At 51.1% G+C, this 22119-nt stretch overlaps 1 protein-coding gene across 1 annotated transcript; it reads right to left on the bottom strand.

The window, feature by feature from the left end:
- Window positions 1-6808: 6808 nt before the first annotated feature.
- Window positions 6809-21910, bottom strand: CD101 (CD101 molecule). The gene is made up of 9 exons (XM_068180546.1): window positions 21328-21910; window positions 20010-20387; window positions 18811-19227; window positions 15714-16091; window positions 14559-14942; window positions 13225-13629; window positions 9835-10236; window positions 8617-9012; window positions 6809-7123 (listed from the first exon to the last, which is right to left on the bottom strand). Exons 1-9 carry the CDS (start codon window positions 21377-21379, stop codon window positions 6930-6932), a joined length of 3006 nt encoding a protein of 1001 aa, XP_068036647.1. The 5' UTR covers window positions 21380-21910; the 3' UTR covers window positions 6809-6929.
- Window positions 21911-22119: the final 209 nt, after the last annotated feature.

Genomic DNA, 22119 nt, shown 5'->3' with positions numbered 1-22119 from the left:
GTCTCTTTCTCTAGAGATATTCTAAAAAAACAGATTTCCTATTTCTTTGCCTGTTTCACAGCAAACCAGTATCTCTAAGTTCCCTCATTTGTTAAGCAGAAAAAATTCTCAACTATCTTATTGTGATAGTGTGAAGTCCTTGAATGCTGTAGAAAAAGAAAGGATAATGGATAATCTAAAAGCTTCATCTTGCCTAGTGGCCTACAGATTAGCATGATTTACTGCACTGAAAGGGAATTCTAATGCTTTTAAAAGCATATTTAGGAAAAAATCCAAAACTGTTTGCCAGCCCTCCCTGTGCCCTGGCTAGGTGTGCTGTCCTTTGTGGGGTAGGAGGAATAGCCCTTCATGGAAGGTGTGAATGCTCCCCAGGTATACACAGCAGCAAAATTATGTTTTTGCTTTATTTCCTGATAACCCACTCCTTTTTTTTTTTTTTTCTTTTTTTGCTGTCTTGGCTGCTCTGATCATCATGCAGCTGTTACATACACCAGGCTATTCCCACATGAAGGTTTTGCTTCTGAATGACAGTGGTCAGCTCAGACCCCATCGTTTCATATGTGAAGCTAAGACTGGTTAATTTTAGCCACCATGTCTCACTTTACACTCACCAAGACAAATGTCATCTCCTGTTTCGTTACCCAGCCACTCAGTCTCATAACACCCTGTGAATTTCATCAGAGTCAGCCCTTGCTGCTAAGACCTTGATTAACTTAATATTATCTTTCTTTGTTTAGCAATCATCCTCTTTTCCAGACCATTTCTGTGTTCCTTGAGCAGCACAGGTCTCATCACTGCTGACCTCCCTTTTCTGTCAGAACCACTTAGTTTCTTTTCTGCCTGGTATTTTTAACAAATAGCTTAGCCCTGCGAGGAGCTGCCAGTTTTGTCCTATCATCACTCAGTTTCTGTAATAACCATGGCCATTGTGGAGCCTCTTTTGGCTCCACACACACTACAGCCATGAGAATTTTCCCATTCACATGCTGACTCCTTCAAAGGACCTAGCAGATTTTTGAGCCTTTTTCAATAGCCAGACCATTTCTTCGCTTAGTGCAGAGGTCAATGCTCCCTGCAGGTGCCTGCAGGTCCCTGGGATTTCTCATGTCTGCCTGGTCAAGTGCAGCATCTCACAGAGACATCCAAACCTCTGAATACCCACAGGAGGCATACAACAAACTCCAGCCTCATCCTAGGACCCAAAAGCCTTGTGTTAGTGAAGAGTATAATAAATATCCCTTTAGACATTCGTTCTTCAAGACAATTCAGATCTTTCCCCAAAAGAATCTCAAGAAGATGCCATTGTCCAGTATCAGCTCCCAGGCTCCCAGGTCACTGCTTCTGGATTAATGACTCCATCCCAAGTAGCCCCTGTGTCTGTCCCAGAATATCTTTGTCAGTTGTCTTGCTCGAGTTCAATTAAATGTCCAAATGATAGCAGAAAATGAACAACACCTAACTCCCCATACCTTTGCCTCGCCTGGAGAATGCCCCAAATTGACGTTCATGCTCTGAGACCAAAGAGCAGGATGACCTTGCCTTGCTTGCACAGGATGTGTGCCTTAAAATGTGGCATGTGACACCAGGACAGCCAAGCACAGAGGGGCTGGAGGGGGCTTAGCCACAGGCACGGCTTCCCAAGGACAGAAAGCAGGGGACACTGTGCCACACTGAGAGTAAGCCTGTGACACCTCCCCATCCTTGCTCCCAGTCTCTTTAGACCTTCGGTAGTTCCTCTCTGAATTGCCTGCCTCTCCTGACATTACCAGGCAGCAGCGTACGTCCCACTTCATTAAGCCTGTAAGCCACTGGCTGGATGATATCTGACTTGCATCCGTTTGCAATTTAAAACGGGCATTTGCTTCAGATCAAAGCAGCAGCGGCAGCAGGAGCAGAAATTAGCATCTCGCAGCCTCTCTCTCCCTGGTTTCATTGCCACAGTGTGTCTCCCTCATTACCAGGGAAATGAAATGCCTTTACAGTTCAGGGCTGCCTCTGCCTTTTTATCCCGCGGCCACCGCGTGAGGCATTGCCGCCACATTTAACATCGATTGGTCATGGCCCTTCTCTTTCAAATGGGACAGTGGACCTCTCCTCCCTATTAGCATCCCACGAGGGGGCTGGGAGGAGTCACAGCCCCTCCTGGTATGCCATACTGCTTCCAGCATTCACCCATTAATTCCCTCATGCTTAAAATAACGATAAAACCAGTGTTCTCCCTCCAGCAGGTCAATTTTCACACTTAGTCGACAGCCCTAGAAAGGAATGTTCCTCTCACCCCTACAAGGAGTAAGTACAGCACAGGTACACGCATTAGTCTTGTCAGTCCCACACCACCACAACCAGCATCTTTTCTGAGGAGTGCGGCTGTCCGAAAGGACACTGAGCTGGTTCCTCCTGCCTGCTGTGGCAGCAAACTGAGCCAGATTCCACCCTACCACCTCTCGCCTATCCTTCACACCTTGAGCCTGACAGCTGTACTGCTTCTGCCCTGCAAAACATTACTCCTTTCCTGCCCTGTGCAACTGCAACTATAACAATAATTACATAATGCCATATTATCTGCTGGAAGGAAAGAGGGAGGAGCAAGTGATTTGAAAAGGACCAAAAAACCCAGCAGCAGGCAGATCCAGTGCAGCAGTTTCTTAATGGCTAAGGAAGGTTCAGAGTTCTATGAGTGGTTCTGCTTTGTCTAATTGCCCAAGACCAAGGCCAAAGCATACACAAAACAGGCAGGGGCTGCAGGAAAACACCTGGAATACAAAACAGCATCAAGTGAGACCAAAGCACATAGTAAAAACTGCTTCTTTTATTTCCAGGTTTAAACATTTTATCACAGGAAGAAAACTGAATGTCAGATGTGAAAAACAACTCAGAGTTAATAGGAAGTAATGAACAGATGCTGCTTGAGAGAGGGCATCCCAGGAAAACTCCAGGTCATTTGTTTGGAATAATTTATCAAAAGTTTGGCAACCTTCCTCAGCAGCCTTGCCCTGGCAGTCCAGGACAGCATTCTGCTCTTGTGCCCTCTGCTCCAGAGCAGCAGGGCAGGCCAGGAAACCCTGAGCCATCAGCCACAAACTTATCTCCTTGCTTGCAAACCACTTCCCTCCACTCTTGTGCAGCTCATCACCCTCCTTCTTGCCAAAAAAGGTCCTCAGTGCAGGGGAGTCACTGGTATGATCCTTTGTCCCACTGCATGTCGTATAAATCACTGAGTGTGGGCTTTTTTCCTGCCCAATGAAGCATTCCAGGGGTTATATTCCCATCCATCCAAGCTGCAGCAGTGTGTTGCTCTCCCCTTGCCTTACAGTTTCCATACCTTCCTAAAAACCTTCCACACACAGCACAACACTTCTGTTTTAATAGCCCCATGCAACCACTTCCCAGTGGAGTAATTCCTCATGGACCAAGCCCTGCATTGCCCTGTAACCCTTTTAAACTGCTTTAAAACCTGTGAAAAAACCGTGGTTCTCCCTGCCACAGGCTGCCCTCACACAGGACATTCATTCCCTGGGCAAGGACATGTGTGGGGGACAGGGTGCAGCACGGGCACTGCTGTGATGCTGCACTGTTTTCTCCCCTTCAGGTGGGGAATATAACAGCTGAATATATATTTTATCAGCTGTTCTAATTTATATCACAAGCTGAATTTGAGCAAAAGGTGTTGATGGGGGTGGGTAAAAGTGGTCAAGAGCCTCAGTAACAAAATCAACACCCTCCCCTTGTCCCATCAAGCACACACAACCCTCTCCCTTCTCATACATTTACCTCAGCTGACAGAATTGTTCTCTTTAAAAACAGGATAGTTTTGGAGGTTTTGCTATAATAAGTTCCAACTCTAAGTTCACTCATGGAAAAAAATACATCTTAAACATTCAGCCAAGCTGAAAGGTTTGGCAGTGACCCAGCAAAACCAGAAGAAAAAATAGGGTAAAAAGCCCACTGCTGCAAAAACACACATTCTCCTTGCAGACCCTCCCATCAAGGCCCTAGGCACATTTACAAACTTAAATTAAAACCTCTACACCTGCATGAATGGAAAGCTGCTGCTTATGGAGCTCTGGTTAACTGAGCAAAAATGGCACAGAAGAAGAAAGTGCCCTGTTGATGGAGAAACCTCCCTCTCTCTGCCCACCTTTTTCTCCTAGTCCACCAGACAAAAATCTCATCTTGCAGCAGGCTGCAGCTTTTTGTGTGCAGATCAGATAGCATAAAAATGCCTCCACAGACCTGCCATGGGCTCCTGAGGTGGCTGAGTGAGGGAGACAGCACAGTTCTGGGGGGTGCACCAAACGCAGGTCACTCAAAGAGCTTACAGAGCTTTTGGAGATTGACCCACACATGTGACTGCTACAGTAGGGTAGGGGCTGTCCCCAGCACTCTGGTAATGAGTAGCAACCTAAATAATTCAGATTTTTGACTAGAAAGATGGTCTTGATGAGGTTCATCCTAAGCCACATAAAGAATGGGCTGTCAAGCCATCTATTAGCAGTTTGCTGTGGTAATATCTGAGGAGGTGTGAAACACCAAGTAAGGCAAATAGGGCAAAATTATATTTAAAAAGAAGTGGAAACTGAACACCATCTTTTTAACTATAATCCCCAGGGAGATACAGGGACAAAGTACTTAAAAGTACTAAAAAGAATGCAAGAAAAAATCCAACCCCCTACTTTTTTGTTTGTTTTGAACAAAACCAAAGCAGACCTACCTATCTCCCTTGCAATAAGACTGAAAACCTTGTTGGAAGGGATAAGCAGCAGGCATCATATACTCTTGACTTCACCAAGGTTTGTGGAGTAGGCTCCCAAGGTATTCTTGGGCAAACTAAGGAAACAATCCAAATGAAAACCGGGTAAACAGCACAAAATTAGCAGGTAAGCTACCTGCATAGATTTATTGTTAACAGTTGATAGTGAAAAGCAGTTCCTTCTTTCTTTTCCCATGCCCTAGCACATCCACATCTCCTTTCCATATCCCCTAAACACAAGCCAGGCACCAGGTGGCCAACTCACACTGCAGCCTTCCCTTGGTGGCCTGCCTCCTTCTCCTTCATCCACCTACCACTTTCCATGAAACCTGTAGGAGTTTAATATCCCAGGAGCATCTGCTTCTCTGTGAAACAGATGGAAACCGGCCCATGAGTTAAAGCTTTATCAAGAGAGACAGCAGGATCTTCCACAAACTGGTGCCGAAAGCTGTTCAACACCCCCATGAAAACGGGGCTTCAGTTAGGTAGGAGAAGTCAACAGCCTGAACACACAGTGGAGACACAACTTGCTAGACAGCAAATCTGCAGGAGAGGAGCCTGACGATCACGAGCCAAGCACAAACAGCGCCGCGCCGTCACACGCAAAGAGAAAATCAAACATCCCACTGGGATGTGTAAACGGGACATAACCCACAAGGTGGGGGGGAAACCTCTGCAGAGAGCCCCACATGCAGCTCTGAGCACTCACACTGTGGGAGAGACAGCTGGGGTCAGGGCAGCAAAGGGAAAAGCTGCATGGGGTCCAGAAAACATCCTGCAGGGAAAGACTGAGCAAGCTGGAACCAGCCAGCACAGACAGAGGTGGCTGAACAGGGAAACAGGAGCAGATGTGTGCAAAACCTGAATTTTCAAGGGACTAAAGCACCTGCAAGTTCTTCAGGATGAAGTCAGGCAGCTTTCCTAATTGCAAAGAAAGTGAAAGAACAGATCATCTAGAGGGGCTGTGGTGTCTCCAAATCTCCCTGTGGTCACAGGAAGCAGGTTTGTAAGTGTCTGCTGTGGTTTCTATAAAGCTACTTTGGTCTGAGGACTGCACTTAGAGTGTTGCCTGATACCTGACCTTACAACTCCCTGGGACCACATCCCATTTTGTACAATTAGGGGTGAAATATCCCTTGGCTTATCAGGACTGGATAGAAATTTGCTTTCTTCTATGCATCAGCCAGACACTCTTCAGGTAGCAGAGCTCCTCAGCCTTGAAAAGGTGAGCCCGAGCTGGATTCCAGAGTATAGAGGAGCTGCCCCACAAGCACACACATGGCTTTTTTATTACGTGGGACAACCTGGATGTGTCTCATAGCAGGTTCCAGCTGTGCAGCTTCCTGACCCACAGACAGCCCAGAAGCCAGGGGCTGGATGCTTCTTCTACAGCAGAAGCAAAGAAAGGAGATGGAAACTTTGTAGGCCCATCTCTGAGATGGTTTGGTGTCCACATCTTCCTTCTGGGATCCAAAACTCCTTGCCAGTCCTTTACTGGGTTAACAGGATTTGGTTTTTTGCGGACGGCTGCAATTCCTCTGCTCTGGACTTTCTTCAGGCCCAGCCAGCCTTGCTCAGTCCTCAAGTTCTGTGACAGGTTTTGTGATGAAGACCCATTTAATTTTGGAGAGGTGATGCTCTTTGGCCAAAGGCACTCTCAGACTGTGAAAACAGCAGTGTCCAAGAGCTTCCCCAGCAAAGAGTGGGCAAAGGCAAGGGCAATGACTTAAATGGGACACTAATATTCCACTTCCAGTTCTACCACTGGTTTTTAGCCTGGATACCACATAGATTTTGTCAAGACACCTAAAATTAGTAGTAATGTGGTGCTTTTTTGTCACAGCACAGAAAGAGCTGGTTTTTCCCTTATTCCTGCAGAGGAATATCATCACTTCTATCCACAGTGGGAGGTGCATACTGCAAGGACCTCAAAATGTACCACAACAAACAGAGCAGGAAATGGGTGAGTACCTAACCTAAAAGACTGAAACACTTGTTATGAAAACACTATTTGCTTAGCAATTCCAAAGACGCTTCATTCCATCAAAAGCAAACACACAATTTCAAGGATTTATTGCAAGAGCTACTACAAAGCAATAAAAAGCCCCTCTGCAAGTACTCAGTCCTCATCATCTGTCCAGCTCTGCTCCTCCAAGTTACATCTGCCTCTACAGACCAGCTAAGTTTTCTTGGCCTCTTCACTCCCTTCCAGTTCCATCATCCACCCTGTGATGTTGCCCTTCTTGTTTTTCCTGGATTTGCAGTACCAGCAGAAGAGAGCAAGGGCCAGGAGAAGGATCAGAACCAGTGGTAAGTATAAGATGAAGTTCAGCAGTGGTGGGGATGAGCAGATCCTAGACACAACAGTTGACTCTGAAGGAAAAAAGAAAGAAAAAGTGAGGCCTCAAGCTAGTTTGAGTTTCTCACTCCTAGGTGCTATTTTCTTAACACTTTTCCCTCCATCTTCAACAGCTACCAATTTTTAAGAATTCATACAGGCTACCTGAGGAGAAGAGGGAGAGAAACCAGGTAATTTGCCTCAATTTCTTGTCTGGGGAGGTCAGATAAGGCCCTGCCTTGTTCATCTGAAACATCCCAACAGAAACAGCCCAGTTCTGCAAACCCATTCCAGACTGGGCTCAGTAAGGAAAAGCAACACACCCTGCCTGACACCAGTGACAGTGGGATGAGGTAGAAGTCTGTCAGAAGCTGCACCACTAAGCAAGATGGGATAAGAGGAAAGCTAAGGAAACCAGATCAAGAGGTCCCTGTCCCCCCTAAACACCTGCCCCTCCTTGTTACTGCTGATCTGCTATCGTATTTCATCCCTGCTGAGCTGCAGGCAGCTGTGAGCACCATCCTCATCCCTGGCAGCTCCTGCAAAACAGCTCCCCAGCTGAGGTGGAGGCTGCTGGGTACTTCCAAGATAACTTGCATCACTGGAGGAACACGCATGCACACACATGGCCAACCCTCAAAAAAAAAAAAATTAAGAAGAGAGGGAGAAAGAAAAAACACCCAGCTAATCTTTTGCCTTTTGTGAAAACCATGAAAGCCACTTGGCAAAACACTTATTCAAAAATCAGAGGAGAATTGACTACCAGTTACTAAGCAATTTTAGCAATGGTTACTCCATCCAGTAATGGGTAACAAGAGATAGAGGGAGCTGATGAAGGAGAAATCTTGCGTGCTAGAGAGCTGTGATGGATAACAGCAGTAACACAACAGCAGGGGGGATGAAGTGCTGTCAGTCCCTCTCTGTGCAATTAAATCCAGATTAGCTGTGCTGTAGGTGCAAAATCATGAGAGGAGGCCCTGTGCCTGGATGTGGGAGTAGCAGGCACAGGGGAGGGCTCTGCAGGGTCACTCTTTCCATGCTGGTCAGCTCTGGGAACTGCTAAAGAAGCCATAACTCATGTAGGCACCCAGGCTGGCTTCAGGCATGATAGCTCCAGAGCTGCAGGCAAGTACAAGTGCAAGATCCTCTCAGATGGTGCATCATGATTGATTTCACAGTTTATATTTTTTCCTCCACATGGGTTATCTGAGCCTCCTATTTTCCCAAAGCAGCAACAACTCCTGCCTATTACCTTCCTAAAAACACTGCGTGCACCTGACTGAAACCTTTGCTTTTATTTACTTAAACTTCTGCATGCAGAATGCAGTCCTACCTTTGCACCCAGCATGCACCCCCACTCACCCCAAAGCAAACAGAGGCTGTTTTTAGAGACCTCAGTCTAGACAAACTTGCCAGAGAAATCACACCAAGAATTTTCCCCTCCAAAACATGTAGGTTCTGGCCCCAGCATGGCTATGGGGAGACGAGCCATGCAGGGTGACCAGCCCCTGGCACCCAGCAGCATTACCTGGAGGCATGGTGGTGAGCTGGGTGTACCCTGAGCATGCCAAGGCTTGCACAGCCCAGTACTTCCCCTCGCTCTGCTGCTGCCATTCCTGCAGCTGGCAGTAATATGCCCCAGCATCTTCCCTCTCCACGCTGCTCAGCGTCAGGCTGAAGTCGCCAGCGGAGGGGCGGCGGAGGTACAGCCTCGCTGCCAGGCGCTGCTCAGGGTACTCTATGGTGCCATCGTGCTGGAGGGACAGCAGGGCACTGTCACGGCCACTGCTCATCACCTGGAACCAGGTGACCGAGAGGCGTGAGCTGGGCAGGAGGGCACCCTGCAGCCGGCAGGGCAGCGTCGCCTCCTCGCCCTCCCTCGCAGAGATGCTGTGGTTGCTTTTGTCCATCTGCAGCTCACGCTCTGGGGGAGAGTGCAAGCAGAAAGAGATGTTGCGGTGTTGTACAGCTGTGAAAATACTTCTGCCTGCACCCACAGGCTGATAGGAGCCTTCTGGAGCAAAGTGTGAGGGATTGGAGTAGCCTCCCACAGGCCCCTTGCTCCTGTGGACTCATTCTCCCTGGGGCGTTGTGTCCCCACCTTGCCCATCATCTCTGCTCCCCTGCACAGTAATAATTCCTACCCCGTCCAAATAAGTGATAAAGGCATCTTTTGCACCAAAAGCTATTTAGGAAGCTGTAATTCTCTGATGCACTTTATTTATGGCTGGAGTGAAGCTGAGAGAGGGAACAACTGAGCCAGGGAGACCCATTATGCACCCCAGAGGTGCGGTGATTAAGGTGAGAGAAGCTGAACCTCCAGTCTTGTTCCTTAGCAGCAATGTGCTGCAGGGTAAGGCAAACCAAATGTTTTCCTTCAGGATGCTCACGAGCACGAGGTAAGGGCAATTTCTCTATTCACAGTATTGTACAACCACCCAAGTGCACCAGGTGTTGGAGGGAAAAGTAAAAGGTCACAATTCACTTTGTTATGAAGCATTCGACTACATCTGCCAGTAGCAAAAATAGCAGCTCAGTTGGTTTGAGAGGATGTGGTAAATCTTCCTAATTCCCTATTTCCCTTTGAGAGGCACTGACAACTCCTGCATCCCTAAGCCTCTGATCCAACACAGGAGCTGCTGCTTTTCCTAAGCCCTGCCAGCTTAGGAGACGCCTGGCAGGGGCCTGTCATAAGTTGATCCAACCTTCTCCAGCAGCACCTATACAAGGGATAACACCTGCTCACCTGAGAGTTTGAACTTCAGCGTGGTCCTTCCCGATGTTCCCTCTCCAAGCTTGTACCAGCCATCCACCAGCCAGAGCCATTCCTCTACCACACAGTAGTACCTGCCCCGATCCCCAGGGTTTGCGGACAGAATCTGCAGCTGGAATATGTTGCTGGACACCCTGTGGCTCAGGAACCGGGACTTTTGTGCAGGAGAGCTGAATTCAGACCCGTATTTCAGTATGCCACTGTAGTTGGCCCTGACGATTTGCAGGGGTGTTGCATCTGCCAGAGGAGGCAGGAGGTACCAGGAAACAGCAAACTGTGAATTATTCTGGGCAAACACAATCCTGCACTCAATGGCTGCGTTACCGCTGGCAATTTCCACAGAACTGTCTGCCGTAGCAACCTGAAGCTTGCTTTCTAAAATGGAGAAACAAAACAATCATGCCAGATGCAGCTGCCACTACAGGGATACTGACAAGGAGAGGAATAAAGCTGTCCTGAGAGAAACACACTGGAACAGGAGTAAGGAAGAGGGTGCATAGAGGACAAAGGCTCATTAGGGGATGCTGGAGCAGAGGGTGGAGGAAGGAGGGAAAGAGCAAATCCACATACCCTTGTTCAAACGATAGCAGGGAATCACAGCTGGGTGTCACTGGGCAGGAGAGCAGCAGAGGAGGTGCCTTGGAGACCACAGAGCAGGAATGGGGGATGGAGGCAGCCATTGTGCTGAAGCTTAGAGGCAAAGCCTCTGTCTGAAGCAGATGTTTCTGTCTATCACTGCTCTCATCAGCAGGCTCACACATATGTGACAAAACCAGCCCACAGCTTTGCAGACTGTGAACAAGTGTCTTTTATCGCAGAGAGACTACAGAGCCTCTGTGGGTTTCACTAACAGTTGCTGTCTCAGGTGTTTGCTGTGGTTATTAATCCAAAACCCCACGACAGAGGCCTGCACACCCTCTGTGATCACACCCAGTGACTGTTCAATGCTGTGCAGTTGAGGAGAGCAGAGGGATGGTGCTGCCTGCAGCTCTGCCCTCGGCAGAGGGAAATTCTGATCCTGAGATGTCTGTGCTGCTCCTGCTTTGAGGGAACCTCTTCCCACAGCACATCACCCGTTGCTGGAACCTCTCCTCCAGCAGTGAAAAGGCTGCAAATCCATATCTTTAAAGGTCCTCCAACCACCTGCATTTCCCCTCCACCCTCCCCTCCATGCTCAGCAGTCAGGGGAAGGAATACACACAGGTATGCACTCTTGGGAAGGGAGAAATTACTCAGCAGGAGACACCATCAGGCCTTTAAGGGACTGTAGGCTGTTTCCATTCTTAGCACTTTCCTTGCATATGAGCTGAGCAGCAGAACACCCTCTACCACAGAGGCTGGGGACAACGGAGCTCCCTTAAGGCTCAGTCCCTCAGTGCTGGTTTGGGGACAAGCAGCAGAGGACACACTGAGATGGTCCCTCAGAATGTCTCAGACCCCTGCCCTTGGCCACAGGCTCAGCAGGGCGCTCTCCTTTCCAGTCCTCTCCCAAGGGATGTGATGGCAGCAGGTTGTGGAGAGGGCTTTGGGACAGGAGGGAGCTGCAGCTTCTCCCACTGGGGCTGAGGGGGAAGGGGGACACTGCAGCAAAAAGCTTGCACATTTCCCCTTCCTTCAAGCATTTCTTCTCAAAACTCAAGCAATCCACTTCAGAGGTCTTCACTGTCTCTCTTGAGACTGGTCAAAGCAAAATAATCTTTCATGGATGTACCTCCCATCTGAAGATGGTCCGTAGACCACAGCATCATGTAAACTCCTAAAGCACCAACTGACATCTAGTAAACAAAATGCTGAAGCAAAAATTCAAGAATTCCAGTATCTCTGCAGGCTCCAACTATAAGATTTTATATGAGGAAAAGCAGGCTGGTGATGTTCATGATTTGCAGCTTCATTTTCTGCAGCTTCCCCTCAACCCTGTTGCTGCCTGAGTCAGCTTCCTCCCCAGACTTCCCTGCCTTCCCAAATATCCTCTACTGGCTCATGCTGCCTTTCCAAGAGAGGTGGCACTAGAGCCAGCAGGAACCTCCCACCGTGCATCACCCTCTCCCAGTTCCCACCTTCTTTATAGTGTTGCAGTCTCCAGCGGCAGCTGCTACACATTTGGAGCCAAAGGTTGTAGCCTCATGCTGCTACCATCTCTCCTCTGTATAGATGCTCTGCAATTACACCTGCTCATCTTAATGCCATTTCCACTAGAGATGTGCACTCAAAGATGCTGATTATTGTCACCCCTTCGCCTCCTGGCCACCTTGCCCCAGCTGGTGGTAGCTCCAGTGTTCAACAGAGCATCCCAGCAGTCAGCTCCACAGGGGTGAGGAATCAGTGGAACAGGAGAGACCACCAGAGAAAAGAGCCCAGACAGGGTAGGAAATGTATTAGCTTACACCACAGCAAACCCATCAGTTAAAATACATGAAAAATGCATCATTTCAGTTTGCTGGGTTGTGATTCCGAGAATCCGAGGATTTTAGAGGAAGGAGCACTTACTGCAAGGGAAAAAAAAAGTGCAAGAACTGTCCTTTGCTGACAGAACAGGCACGAGGGCAGCAAAACCAAACCAGCCCATATTCTCACGCCTGCCTGCAGAGGCCCAGGGGCTTTGGCCAGGACAAACCCTGCAGTTCCTGCAGCAACCCCAGCTGGGAGCAGGGCACGCTGACACCGGGGTGCTGCTGGAAGCACGGCAGGGTGGCTTGGGGGGCCGGGGTCTGCTTGAAGCATCTCTCTTCCATAAGAGGACACAGCTCCCAGCGGATGTTGGCAGGAGGGATGGCAGCGCAGACCTTGCCTGCAGGGCTGCCCATAAAAGGGAGGCCCGGGCAGGGCACAGCCCAGCTGTGCCCGGCAGGAGACACCTCCCCATGGAGCCCCTGGCACCCTGAGGCTCAGTGCTGGCTGCCAGCCCGGCAGAGAGGCCTGGTGCTCTCTCAGCAGACCTTCAATATTCTGGTCAGGGAACACAGGCATATCCCAGCATCAGCTTCAGGGGCTGCTCTCTCTCCACTGCCTCCCAGAAGCCCACACCATGGGGTGTACCTCGCACCCCAAACATTCAGCTGGGCTTCTTGGAGGGGGGCACTGCTTCTTTCCAGCAACCAGGCTTAAAATCCTAGTGGCAAGGCTGATCCATATATGCTTGGTGTAATCTGCCAACAAATAGGTACTGCCACTTGCCAACACCAAATTTGCCTCCAAGGTTTTGTCAGATGCTGAGGAAACACCAGAACAGGCAGCACCATCTCCTGGAACCCTGGGAGGTGACCCTGCTGGGGACACCCCAGACATCAGTGGCCCTGGTTGCCCCTGGTCACATTTGATGAATTTAAAGTTGCAGGAGAGACCTCTGCTGAAGGCTCTGCTTACCTGGCAGCACCACTTTTATTCCCACAGCATTGGAGCTGGTGCTGGCTGCTGGCTGCCCCAGGGGCAGGATGCTCCTCCTCCAGACCTCCACCTCACACTGGTATGTCCCCTCATTGGCAGGCAAGACACTGTGGATGTGCAGCCTGAAGGAGGTGTCAGTCTTTGACAGCTGGGCTTTCCCCTGGAAGTGTGGCTGTGCTGTCCCCCAGAGCACAGTGCCATTGGGAAAGGCCTGGACCAGCTCGTGCGAGAGACCCGTGGGCGGGCTGGGCTGGAAAAGCCACCGCACAGACAGCGGCACCTCCTCCAGGGAGTAGCTGGCGTCCACCTGGCAGAAGAGTTCAAAACTCTGCCCGTAACTGACGGTGGCAATTCGGCTTCTCAGCATGGCGTGCAGACCGAGACCTGCTCGGGAGGAGAGAGCCCTTGGCACAGGGACACAAGTCCTGCCCTTGGCACAGGGACATAAGTCCTGCCCTGTGCCACCCCACCACCACCCTTCCCATGCAGCCCCATCCCTGCAGCCCCAGGCACCAGCAGTGCTGCTGCTCCTCTGCCAGTACCACTCTCCATTTAGTTGCACTGTGCTCTGCCAACCCCATGCAGCCCCTGGCCCTCTCCTACCTGCCACTTTCCCACCCCCAATTTCCCAGAAAACTCTGAGTACCTTCTTTTCCAGGGGCCCCAGACCCACACCAGAGGAGCCAGGGATCCTCTGCTGATGCTGCTGTCCTGTTTGCTGCTTCCCTCCACCCTCCACAAAAGCTTAACAATTCCTGCAGTCTCACCGGTGCTCTCAGGCACCCAGCCCAGCAACAAGAAAGGAAAATCACCCTAAATCACAGCCAAAAGCTGCCTCTCCATAAAGGTACCCAAGAAGGAAGGACATGGTCACCGCACACCCGGGAGATTAGCAGCTCTGCACTCAGAGAAGAGGGTAGGAGAAGCAATCAGAGGCCAGCACCAGGGTGTATCTCTGATAAATACCACCAGACAATTCAGCAAGTAGCTTTGTGGAACTTAATTACTACAAGTAATTATGCTACTATAACAGATATTTTGTATTCCAGTTTAAGGAGACAGGCCTGCTGAGCAAGATACTGCCCTTCAGGTCTCCAAGCGTTTTAGCCATTGTCTCCCACTGCTCTCTCCCAAAGCACACCATGGAGGACTCTGGCATCCTGGTAAAAATGGGGAAACTGAAGCACTGCAGGGCCTAGGTCACCCTGCAGCAGCAGCAGAGCTCAGAGCACAGCAGGCCTGTATCCCACTGATGTGTCCACCTGCTTCTCCAGCACAGCCTCCAGCCCAGGAACAGGGATGGCTGCACTCACCCATGGAGCTGACCGTCACTGCTGTCTCCCCGTTCCCTGTCCAGCTCCGGCCTCGGGCCCAGTGCGTTGCTTCACACCTGTACTCCCCGCCGTCATCCTCGTCCAGCGTGCTGGGGATCACCAGGGTGAACATGCTGGAGCTCTCTTTCTGCAGCCGAAGGCTCCCCCGAGCCCTCCCCTCCTGGTAGGTGCTGCCCAGGCTCAGGGTGCCGTCCTGCTCCATGGTGGCCACCAGCACCCCGTGCCCCGGGTGCTGTGGTGGCAGGTGCCACCACCGCAGGGACACGGGGCCGGTGGCGTCCTGCACCTCACAGTGCAGGATCAGGGGGTCTCCCGCCATCACCCGTGGAGTGCTGGTGGACACAGACAGGCGCACGCGGCTCTCTGCAAACGACAATTACCACCTTAGGATGCTGGGCTCCTTAGGAAAAGCCAGAGATACTGTAGCATTAAATGGAAAGACTGGATAAATCTTGATGTTGGAAAAGGAAAGGAGTTGGGGAATTGCCTGAAATTTTCAACCAGACTTTCCCTATACATTTGGAGAAGGCTTTGTGGTTGCAGTTTTTTGTTTTGTTTTGGGAGTTTTTTCTGTTTTATGTCTTTCTTGGGACATGATACATAAAGAATTAGTTTAAAAACAGAGTCCCAGCAGGCAGGTCCTGCTACATCAGAATAACCATTATCTAGCTATGACAAGGAAACCAAGAGCCTCCTACACACTTTTCTTAGAGTGGTTTCTCACAAATCATCCATCCAAAACAGTGATAGTACCCTGATGGAAATGGCAATGATCCCCCTCCCCAGATGTACCTGTTCTGCTGGGTTTTCCTATGATTTTCAGGAGTAGCAGCAGATGTTGCTCACAGTTTTCAGTACCAAACACACAGAAGGACCCAGACTCCTCAGAATCCTACCTATGTGCCCCAAAATTTACTGAGAAGAGACTGGACTAAAGGTTTACACTTTGTTGACAGCTACTGAGTCTATCATGCTAATATGTGCTAAAGCAAATGCTTTTCCCATTATCTTTTAAAAACTGTGGCATATTTGCACTCTTCCTGTCCTTGTCAAGAAGAGGCCAGACCTAAAGCATTCCCCAGTCAAGGATCCTGCAGACTTTACCCAGAAGAGCAGCTATTAGGATTTACTAACCTATTGGCTTCACGTTGACTTGTATGCCTGATGACACAATGGTCTGGATGCTGTGCAAGTCCCCAGGAGTCTTCATTTCTGACACAGAGCACTGGTATGTACCCTTGTCCTTTAGCCCCACCTCAGAGATGGTGAGGACATAAACCGTGTTGCTTGGCTTGAATGCTCGGAGCTGCCCCAGCTTGGCTCTCTCCTCGTATTCTTCCTCCCAAATCAATACCCCATGGGGGTCAACCCTGGCCACTTCCATGTCATTGAGGAGCCAGATCACTTTAAAGTTGCTGCTCTTTGGGGCTCCCACCACACAACTGAGCTGCAAGGTGTCTCCTTCAGAAAGGGAGGGTTCAGCAGCAGCGATGTCCACGGAGAGGTCTCTGCCTGTGGGCAAACAAAACAAGGAGGGCGGTAGGTGGCCCTACCCATGCTGCCCTCCTGCCTGGCAGCACCAGTGGCCTTGCAGAGGGCAAAAGGAGGGAATTCTGTTAAAACTTTTTTTTTTTTTTTTTTTTTTTTCATAAGAAAAGTGGTCATGATGGAAAACTTTGACCCTGGGGAGAGGGTTGCCAGCTCTAGGCACTAAACAGCAATTTTAGGTGGAGGAAGTGCCAGAGCCCTGGGGAGCTGAGCTCCCCCCTTAAAAGCAGATAAACCCAAAAGAGCAGAGCATTCACTGGGGCAGCCTTTGGCCACAGCCTCCCCCTGCTCAGCTCAGGCATCCAAACTCAGGGCTGCCCTAACACAGAGGCATCAGCTTTTGCAGGTGCTGCTCTGTCTCACCTCCTGGAGCTGTTTTACCTCATGGAACGCCTATCCTGTAAGCCAAAAAGGGGCACAAAGGGGTTTTATCATAGTGGTGGTTTTAACTCTGCTGTTTGTGGTAGACAAAGGTGCACGAAGGCCTGGCAATCAAGTGGCTTGTCTGAATTTACTGTGGCTGTTCCTGCATGTTGAAATCCCCAGTGGCTACTGTGGGTTGTGGTCAAGAGATGCTCTCCAAGCTGGAGAGGATTTGGGTTAAGTTCCTATAGAAAGCAGAAATGTCAAGACTTGTCACATTATGGGGAGGTAGGAAGGAAGAAAGAGAAGGTAGATCCTGCCCCCCATACCAATTAGCAGGAGGTGCTGAGCAAAGAAGGCAGTGACAGGGGGAGCCTAAAATGATCTTCCCCTTAGCAGACCCTCTTGGGCAGTCAGTCAGCTGTGTCTGAGGTAGGGACCCCACCTCTGGGTGCTATGATACCATTCACCTTCCTTGCTGGGATTCAACACCCCTGATTCCTGGCATCAGCCTGACTGGACAGTGGCTGCAAGCAGAAGACCCACTGAGTACCCCAAAACTCTGTGCCATGACCCCACAAAGCACTGGCTTGGCCAAAAACCTGGAGGAAGGACTGAGCCCTCATTCCCTGGCTCACACCACTGTGTCCCTGGGTCACTGCAGTGCCCCCTGAGTCTCAAAACAAGGGAAAGGTTACATGCTGTAGTTTGGAAGTAAGACAGAGCAGCTCCCAGACCACAACTGGAAGGGCTCAAATAATATATTGAAAGCACAGTACCCTGTGAATTTAAACACTGGTTCATAAACAGTTTGTGAACAGGAATCCCAGCTGCTGCAGATATGTTTGGCATTCCTAAATATTTGCTGCAGAGTTTATAGAAACCGCTGGAGCAGTTAGCCATGGTCAGAGTGGTCAACGGCTCTCAGAGTGACAGGGTGCTCAGCCCTGGGTTCCCCCACTGGGTGCCAGAGGAAGAAACCAGCCCTGCAAATTTGATGGAGGGCTTGCACACCCACTGCTGTCCCACCATGGCAATACCAGGAGCAACAACACTGCCACCATAAAGTCCTCTCACCACCATCACCTCCCTTCTACCTTTAACAGTTACCACAGGACAAATACCAAACTCTGACAAGGTTTCTAAATGATCCATGGCACTGGTGCCTGAATCCATGCACTACCAGTCATGACAAGCCCTCTTCAACAAAAGGATGCACAGAAGTGCACTGACTGCCATTGCTCCCCAAGCAGCAGCAGACTTGGAAAGCCTTTGCTGCAAACAGTGCACAAGGAGGGGAATAAAGCTTTGCCAGTCAGACAGGTTTCAGGAAATAAAGTGACAAGAGACCACACTTCCTTCCCTCTCCTCCTGGTACCTTGCTCCCCTGAGCCACGTACAGAGTGCTTAGTTCTCACCCATCTGTTTCTTTGGTTTCCTGCTCTGACTCACCACCCTCCCACGAGACATCAGTTCCCCTCACTGCCCCAGCTCTGCTCTCTAGCCTCCTCCACACACCCTGAGGTGTGGGGACAGGGTACACCACCTCCACGGGCAGGGTTTCAGTGGGACACTTGCTCCAATTTACTGCACACTATGTTAAAGGACACCAACTAGCCACAACCTTCTCTTGGCAGCTTTGAGCTAAAGCTTACTGCTGAGAGAGTCTCCCTTCTCCTGGGCACAGCTACCCACATGCATCTGGGGGAAGAGCAGGGTGAGGGACCGCAGCCAGCAAAAGCTTGAGGCAGGAGGCAGGGCAGACAGGGTGCTCAGAGGAAAGGCCCAATAAACAGCAGCACCAGTTGCTCTGGAAACAGCGGGCTGGTGGCAGCAGGGACAGACAAGCCACCCCCAACAAGAGCCGTGCAGCACACACAGGCCATCCCTGTGTCCCTCTGTGCCTGTGCTGAGGCACAGTGAAGAGCAGCTGACTTTTTTAAGGCCACGGGAGCCTCAGGGCAGTGTGACGACCCTGATTTCCACTCTGGAGTTTAGCACTGCCAAGGATCCAGGCTGCTGTGGGCACACGCTGCGCCCCCTGCTAACACCTCGCACGGGTCTCTGAGGCTGTGGGCTTGCTGCTGCCATCGGGGATTCGTCTGAATGAACAGCCAAAGCACCAACAGCTCCTGAACCAGGGGCTGCCATGACCCTGAGCTCAGCCCAGCCCAGCTCACCCCCTCAGTGTCCAGCCAGACTCACCAGTGTGTCCCTGGGCTTTGGCAGAGGCAGGTGAAGGGGCACTGAAATCTGCTGCTGTAGAGCCTGGAACACACAGGGGAGTTGGAGCCAACACATGAGTTTGCAAAGGCCTTACCCTGGCTCAAAACTGCCAGCCGAGTCCTCTCTGTTTGGTTGCAGGAGATGTCCTTCCATGTCTTGTCAGGATCCTCAATCCACTCGGCTGCCTCACAGTACAGCTGCCCCTGGTCAGATGGCTTCACTCCCCTGATGATGAGCTTGTACGTGGTGTTCCCAACCTTGTTCAGCTGCACATCCCCCTCCAGAAACCTCTGCTCATAAGAGGGCCCTGGCTTCAGGATGAAGTCCTTGGAGAGGGTGAGGATCTCCTTGGGATGGTGCTCTCCTGCTCCCTGAAGAAGGTACCAGCCAACTGAGAGATGGGTGTGCTGGGCAGTGGACTTGGACACCTCACAGGTCAGCTCCACCACATCCCCTTCCATGCGACTGAGGTCCTGGGGTGCCATGGAAGCCGAGAGTGTGTCTGGAATCACTGAGCATGGGGAGAAACACAGAATCATAGAATATCCCAAGTTGAAAGGGACCCACAAGAATCACTGAGTCCAGCTCATGTCCCTGCATAGGACAACTCCCAAGAAACTGCAACCAGAGCCTAAGGGATCTGACAGCACAGGAGAAAAATCTTCTGTAGCTGACTGACAAGGCTTCCTTGTGTTGAGGTGTGAAGTGACTAAAATCTCAGCAAACAAGAAAAACTGTGAATCTCTTTACAGTGCCCTCTTCAAACTACAGTCAGTATTAATCAGGCAACCCCAAGGAGATTAGAATCTATCCCCTCACTATCCCAAATGTAGACTGGTGCAACACCAAGATGAAGGAGAAAACACGGCTGAACACCAAATGGAAGTACCAAATCACCATGTAGATTCAGTGTGCTCACAGTTGGGCCTTTCCCTCTGTATCTCCACCCTATTGCCTTCCCTCCCCAGTGGTCTGCAAGAGCTGCTACCTCCCTCCCTCTGTGGGTATCCCACTTGGGTCAATTCCCACACCCTGACCTGAGAAGACAACAACAGTTACTGCACAGAGCATGGAAACTCCTTCCTCCCCATGGGAGAGCAGAGGCTTCCTTTCCCTCCCCTTGCTCTGGCTGGAAGGCAATAACCAGGGAACATGCAAGGGGATATCTGGGCATGCCTACCTCAGCCCCACTCATCATCCCTTTCCCCAGATGTCCCTCTGACAGATGAGATGTCCCTGTGGGGACAATGGAGACCTGACGCACAGGGAGCAGGGTTCTCATGCAGGACCCACCTGTGAGGTTGGTCTTGGCGCTGTAGCTGCCGAAGTACCTCTCGTCCGTGTTGGGCGTGTGGCACTCGTACTGGCCGGCGTCGCGGTCCTGCAGCTCGGTGATGTGCAGCAGCACAGCGTCCCCCTGCAGCCGCTCCACGAAGATGCCGCGGCTGCGCACGCGCTGGGTGTAGATGGCGTAGGGGAACGAGGGGTCCACGGTGCTGACGATCTGCACCTCCCGCTCAGGGGCCGAGGGCAGGTAGATGGACCACTGGAAGTTCTGCTCCGCCGGGCCCTGGTGGCCGCTCACCTTGCACCACAGGGTGATGTGGGACCCCCTCACGCGGTAGAGGGGTCCCCTCTGGACAGTCACCACCCGCTGGCCAGCGGTCAGACCTGTCAGCACACACGGTGTGCAGTTACAAGAACAAGCCCTGTGACAACAGAGCCCTGAACTTTCTTCTCTCCTGCCACACTGGGGGACACACGACAGAAACCAGAGCATCGTGGCCAGAGGGCTGCCGAGCCCGTTCTTGCCTGAAGAGCCTCTCTCAGGCAGCATTGCAGAGGAAGCAGCAACCAGGCTGAGATCACTGGAGGAAACTTGTGGTGTCTTAAAATGAAGAGGGCCAAGCTCTCAGGTCCTGCACAAAGTGTGGGGGACAGGAAGCAGGGGTGCAGAGCTGATCACTGCCAGAGGAGGAGATGCAATGCAGAAGCTGAGGCATACGGGGCAGTGGAGGTCAGCAGTGGGCTGGCTGCTGCAGAGATGCTCCATAGGCAGAAACAGAGGAAAGGACAGGAGAGGGTGTCAGCAAGAACTCCTCTGAAGGCAGGGGACACCAGGAAGCATCAAGAGAGCTCCTTCCATTCCTGCTTGCAGAGGGTCTGGGGATTGCCACTCACAGACCCCCCCTCCTTCCATATAGTTCCCAGCGGTGACATTTGCTCTGTCTGGTGCTCAGCATGCACACCAAGCAGAATGCTCACAGGACATGGGTCCTGAGTCAAAAAACAACCGTGGTGGCTAGGGAAGAGAGCTGGTGACCCGGCTGCCTGGGAAACCTTCAGAAATTCCCTCCCAATGGGAGAGGGAGTGAGTTAATGCCCTCCACACTGCAATCAGCCACTCAATGGGGACAAGTATGTCCCCTCACTGAAACCCTCTTAGGGTTTGGGCTCTCATTTTGGAGCGAAAACACAGTGCAAAAGGAGCACATGCTGATGCATCTCTTCCCATGGCAACTGAGCCAAAGCAGCGCTGGCTGAGCCCCCTATGCCCTGCTTTCCCCACAACACTTCCAAAAAAGCTCCAGCCACTGGGCAAGGCACTTACCCAGGAGGAGGAGGAAGAGGAGGGCAGCTGCCAGGAACTGTGCCAGCCCCATGGGAATCTGCTCTGCTTGGATCCTCTCCCAGAGGGGCAGTGATGGGTTCTCACGGGCAATGGCGACAGCCACGCCGCTATTTAGAAAGTGGCTGGGAGGAAACTGTCTGTCAGTGGTGGTTTCCTCTGCTTAGAATGACAGGGAGAAGTTACGGAGCGGGGTGCATCAGCAAAGTAACACCCTCTGGGAGGTGACAGCCTGCACCCTGTCCCCAGGCCACCTGGGCAAGTGTGACAATGCCCAAAGCCCCTTCTGCCACTGTGTCCATGCCAGATTCCCACCTGTGGGCACCTACTGGCAGTGGCTTTGCTGTCCAACAGCAGCTCATGGGCTAAACCTCTGTCTCACTCCTTCCCCTTTATTGCATGGAGTAGCTTGCTCCCTGCTAACAGCAAGGAGGGGACAAGGGGCTGGATTCCAGAGAGGGGTGGAAGCAGATTTCTAGGGATGAAGGTTGCTCCAGCTATTTATTTCCCATGGCTGCAGACAGCAGCATGATGCCTTAGGTGCAGGCTAGGGTGGCACAGTGCTCTTTGAAGATGGCTGACCAAGCTCTGCCTCAGGGTACAGTGGGGCATCCCTCCCACAGCACCCCCACCAGCCCATCCACTACACGGTCAGGAGAATCCACAGAGCCAGGAATTGGCCAGGAACTCTATCCTGTATGCACATCCCATGGATGTGAGAGATCCTGGCCCAACACTTCTGGCAGGAGCAATGAGACCACAGGGAGCTGCACT

Source organism: Anomalospiza imberbis, chromosome 2 (assembly GCF_031753505.1).
Source record: "Anomalospiza imberbis isolate Cuckoo-Finch-1a 21T00152 chromosome 2, ASM3175350v1, whole genome shotgun sequence".
Taxonomy (NCBI): domain Eukaryota; kingdom Metazoa; phylum Chordata; class Aves; order Passeriformes; family Viduidae; genus Anomalospiza; species Anomalospiza imberbis.
Note: the sequence above shows the minus strand (reverse complement) of the source record. Positions and strands in the feature narration are given on the sequence as shown.

What these genes read in the sequence shown, in the direction of transcription:
- CD101 (XM_068180546.1), bottom strand. Translation starts at nt 21,379, where the DNA reads ATGGGGCTGGCACAGTTCCTGGCAGCTGCCCTCCTCTTCCTCCTCCTC. An exon ending in CCTCTTCCTCCTCCTCCTGG is followed by an intron (nt 20,388 to 21,327) that starts GTAAGTGCCTTG and finishes GTGTGCTGACAG; the next exon opens with GTCTGACCGCTGGCCAGCGG. An exon ending in AGTGACGGTCAGCTCCATGG is followed by an intron (nt 13,630 to 14,558) that starts GTGAGTGCAGCC and finishes CCTCCCGAGCAG; the next exon opens with GTCTCGGTCTGCACGCCATG.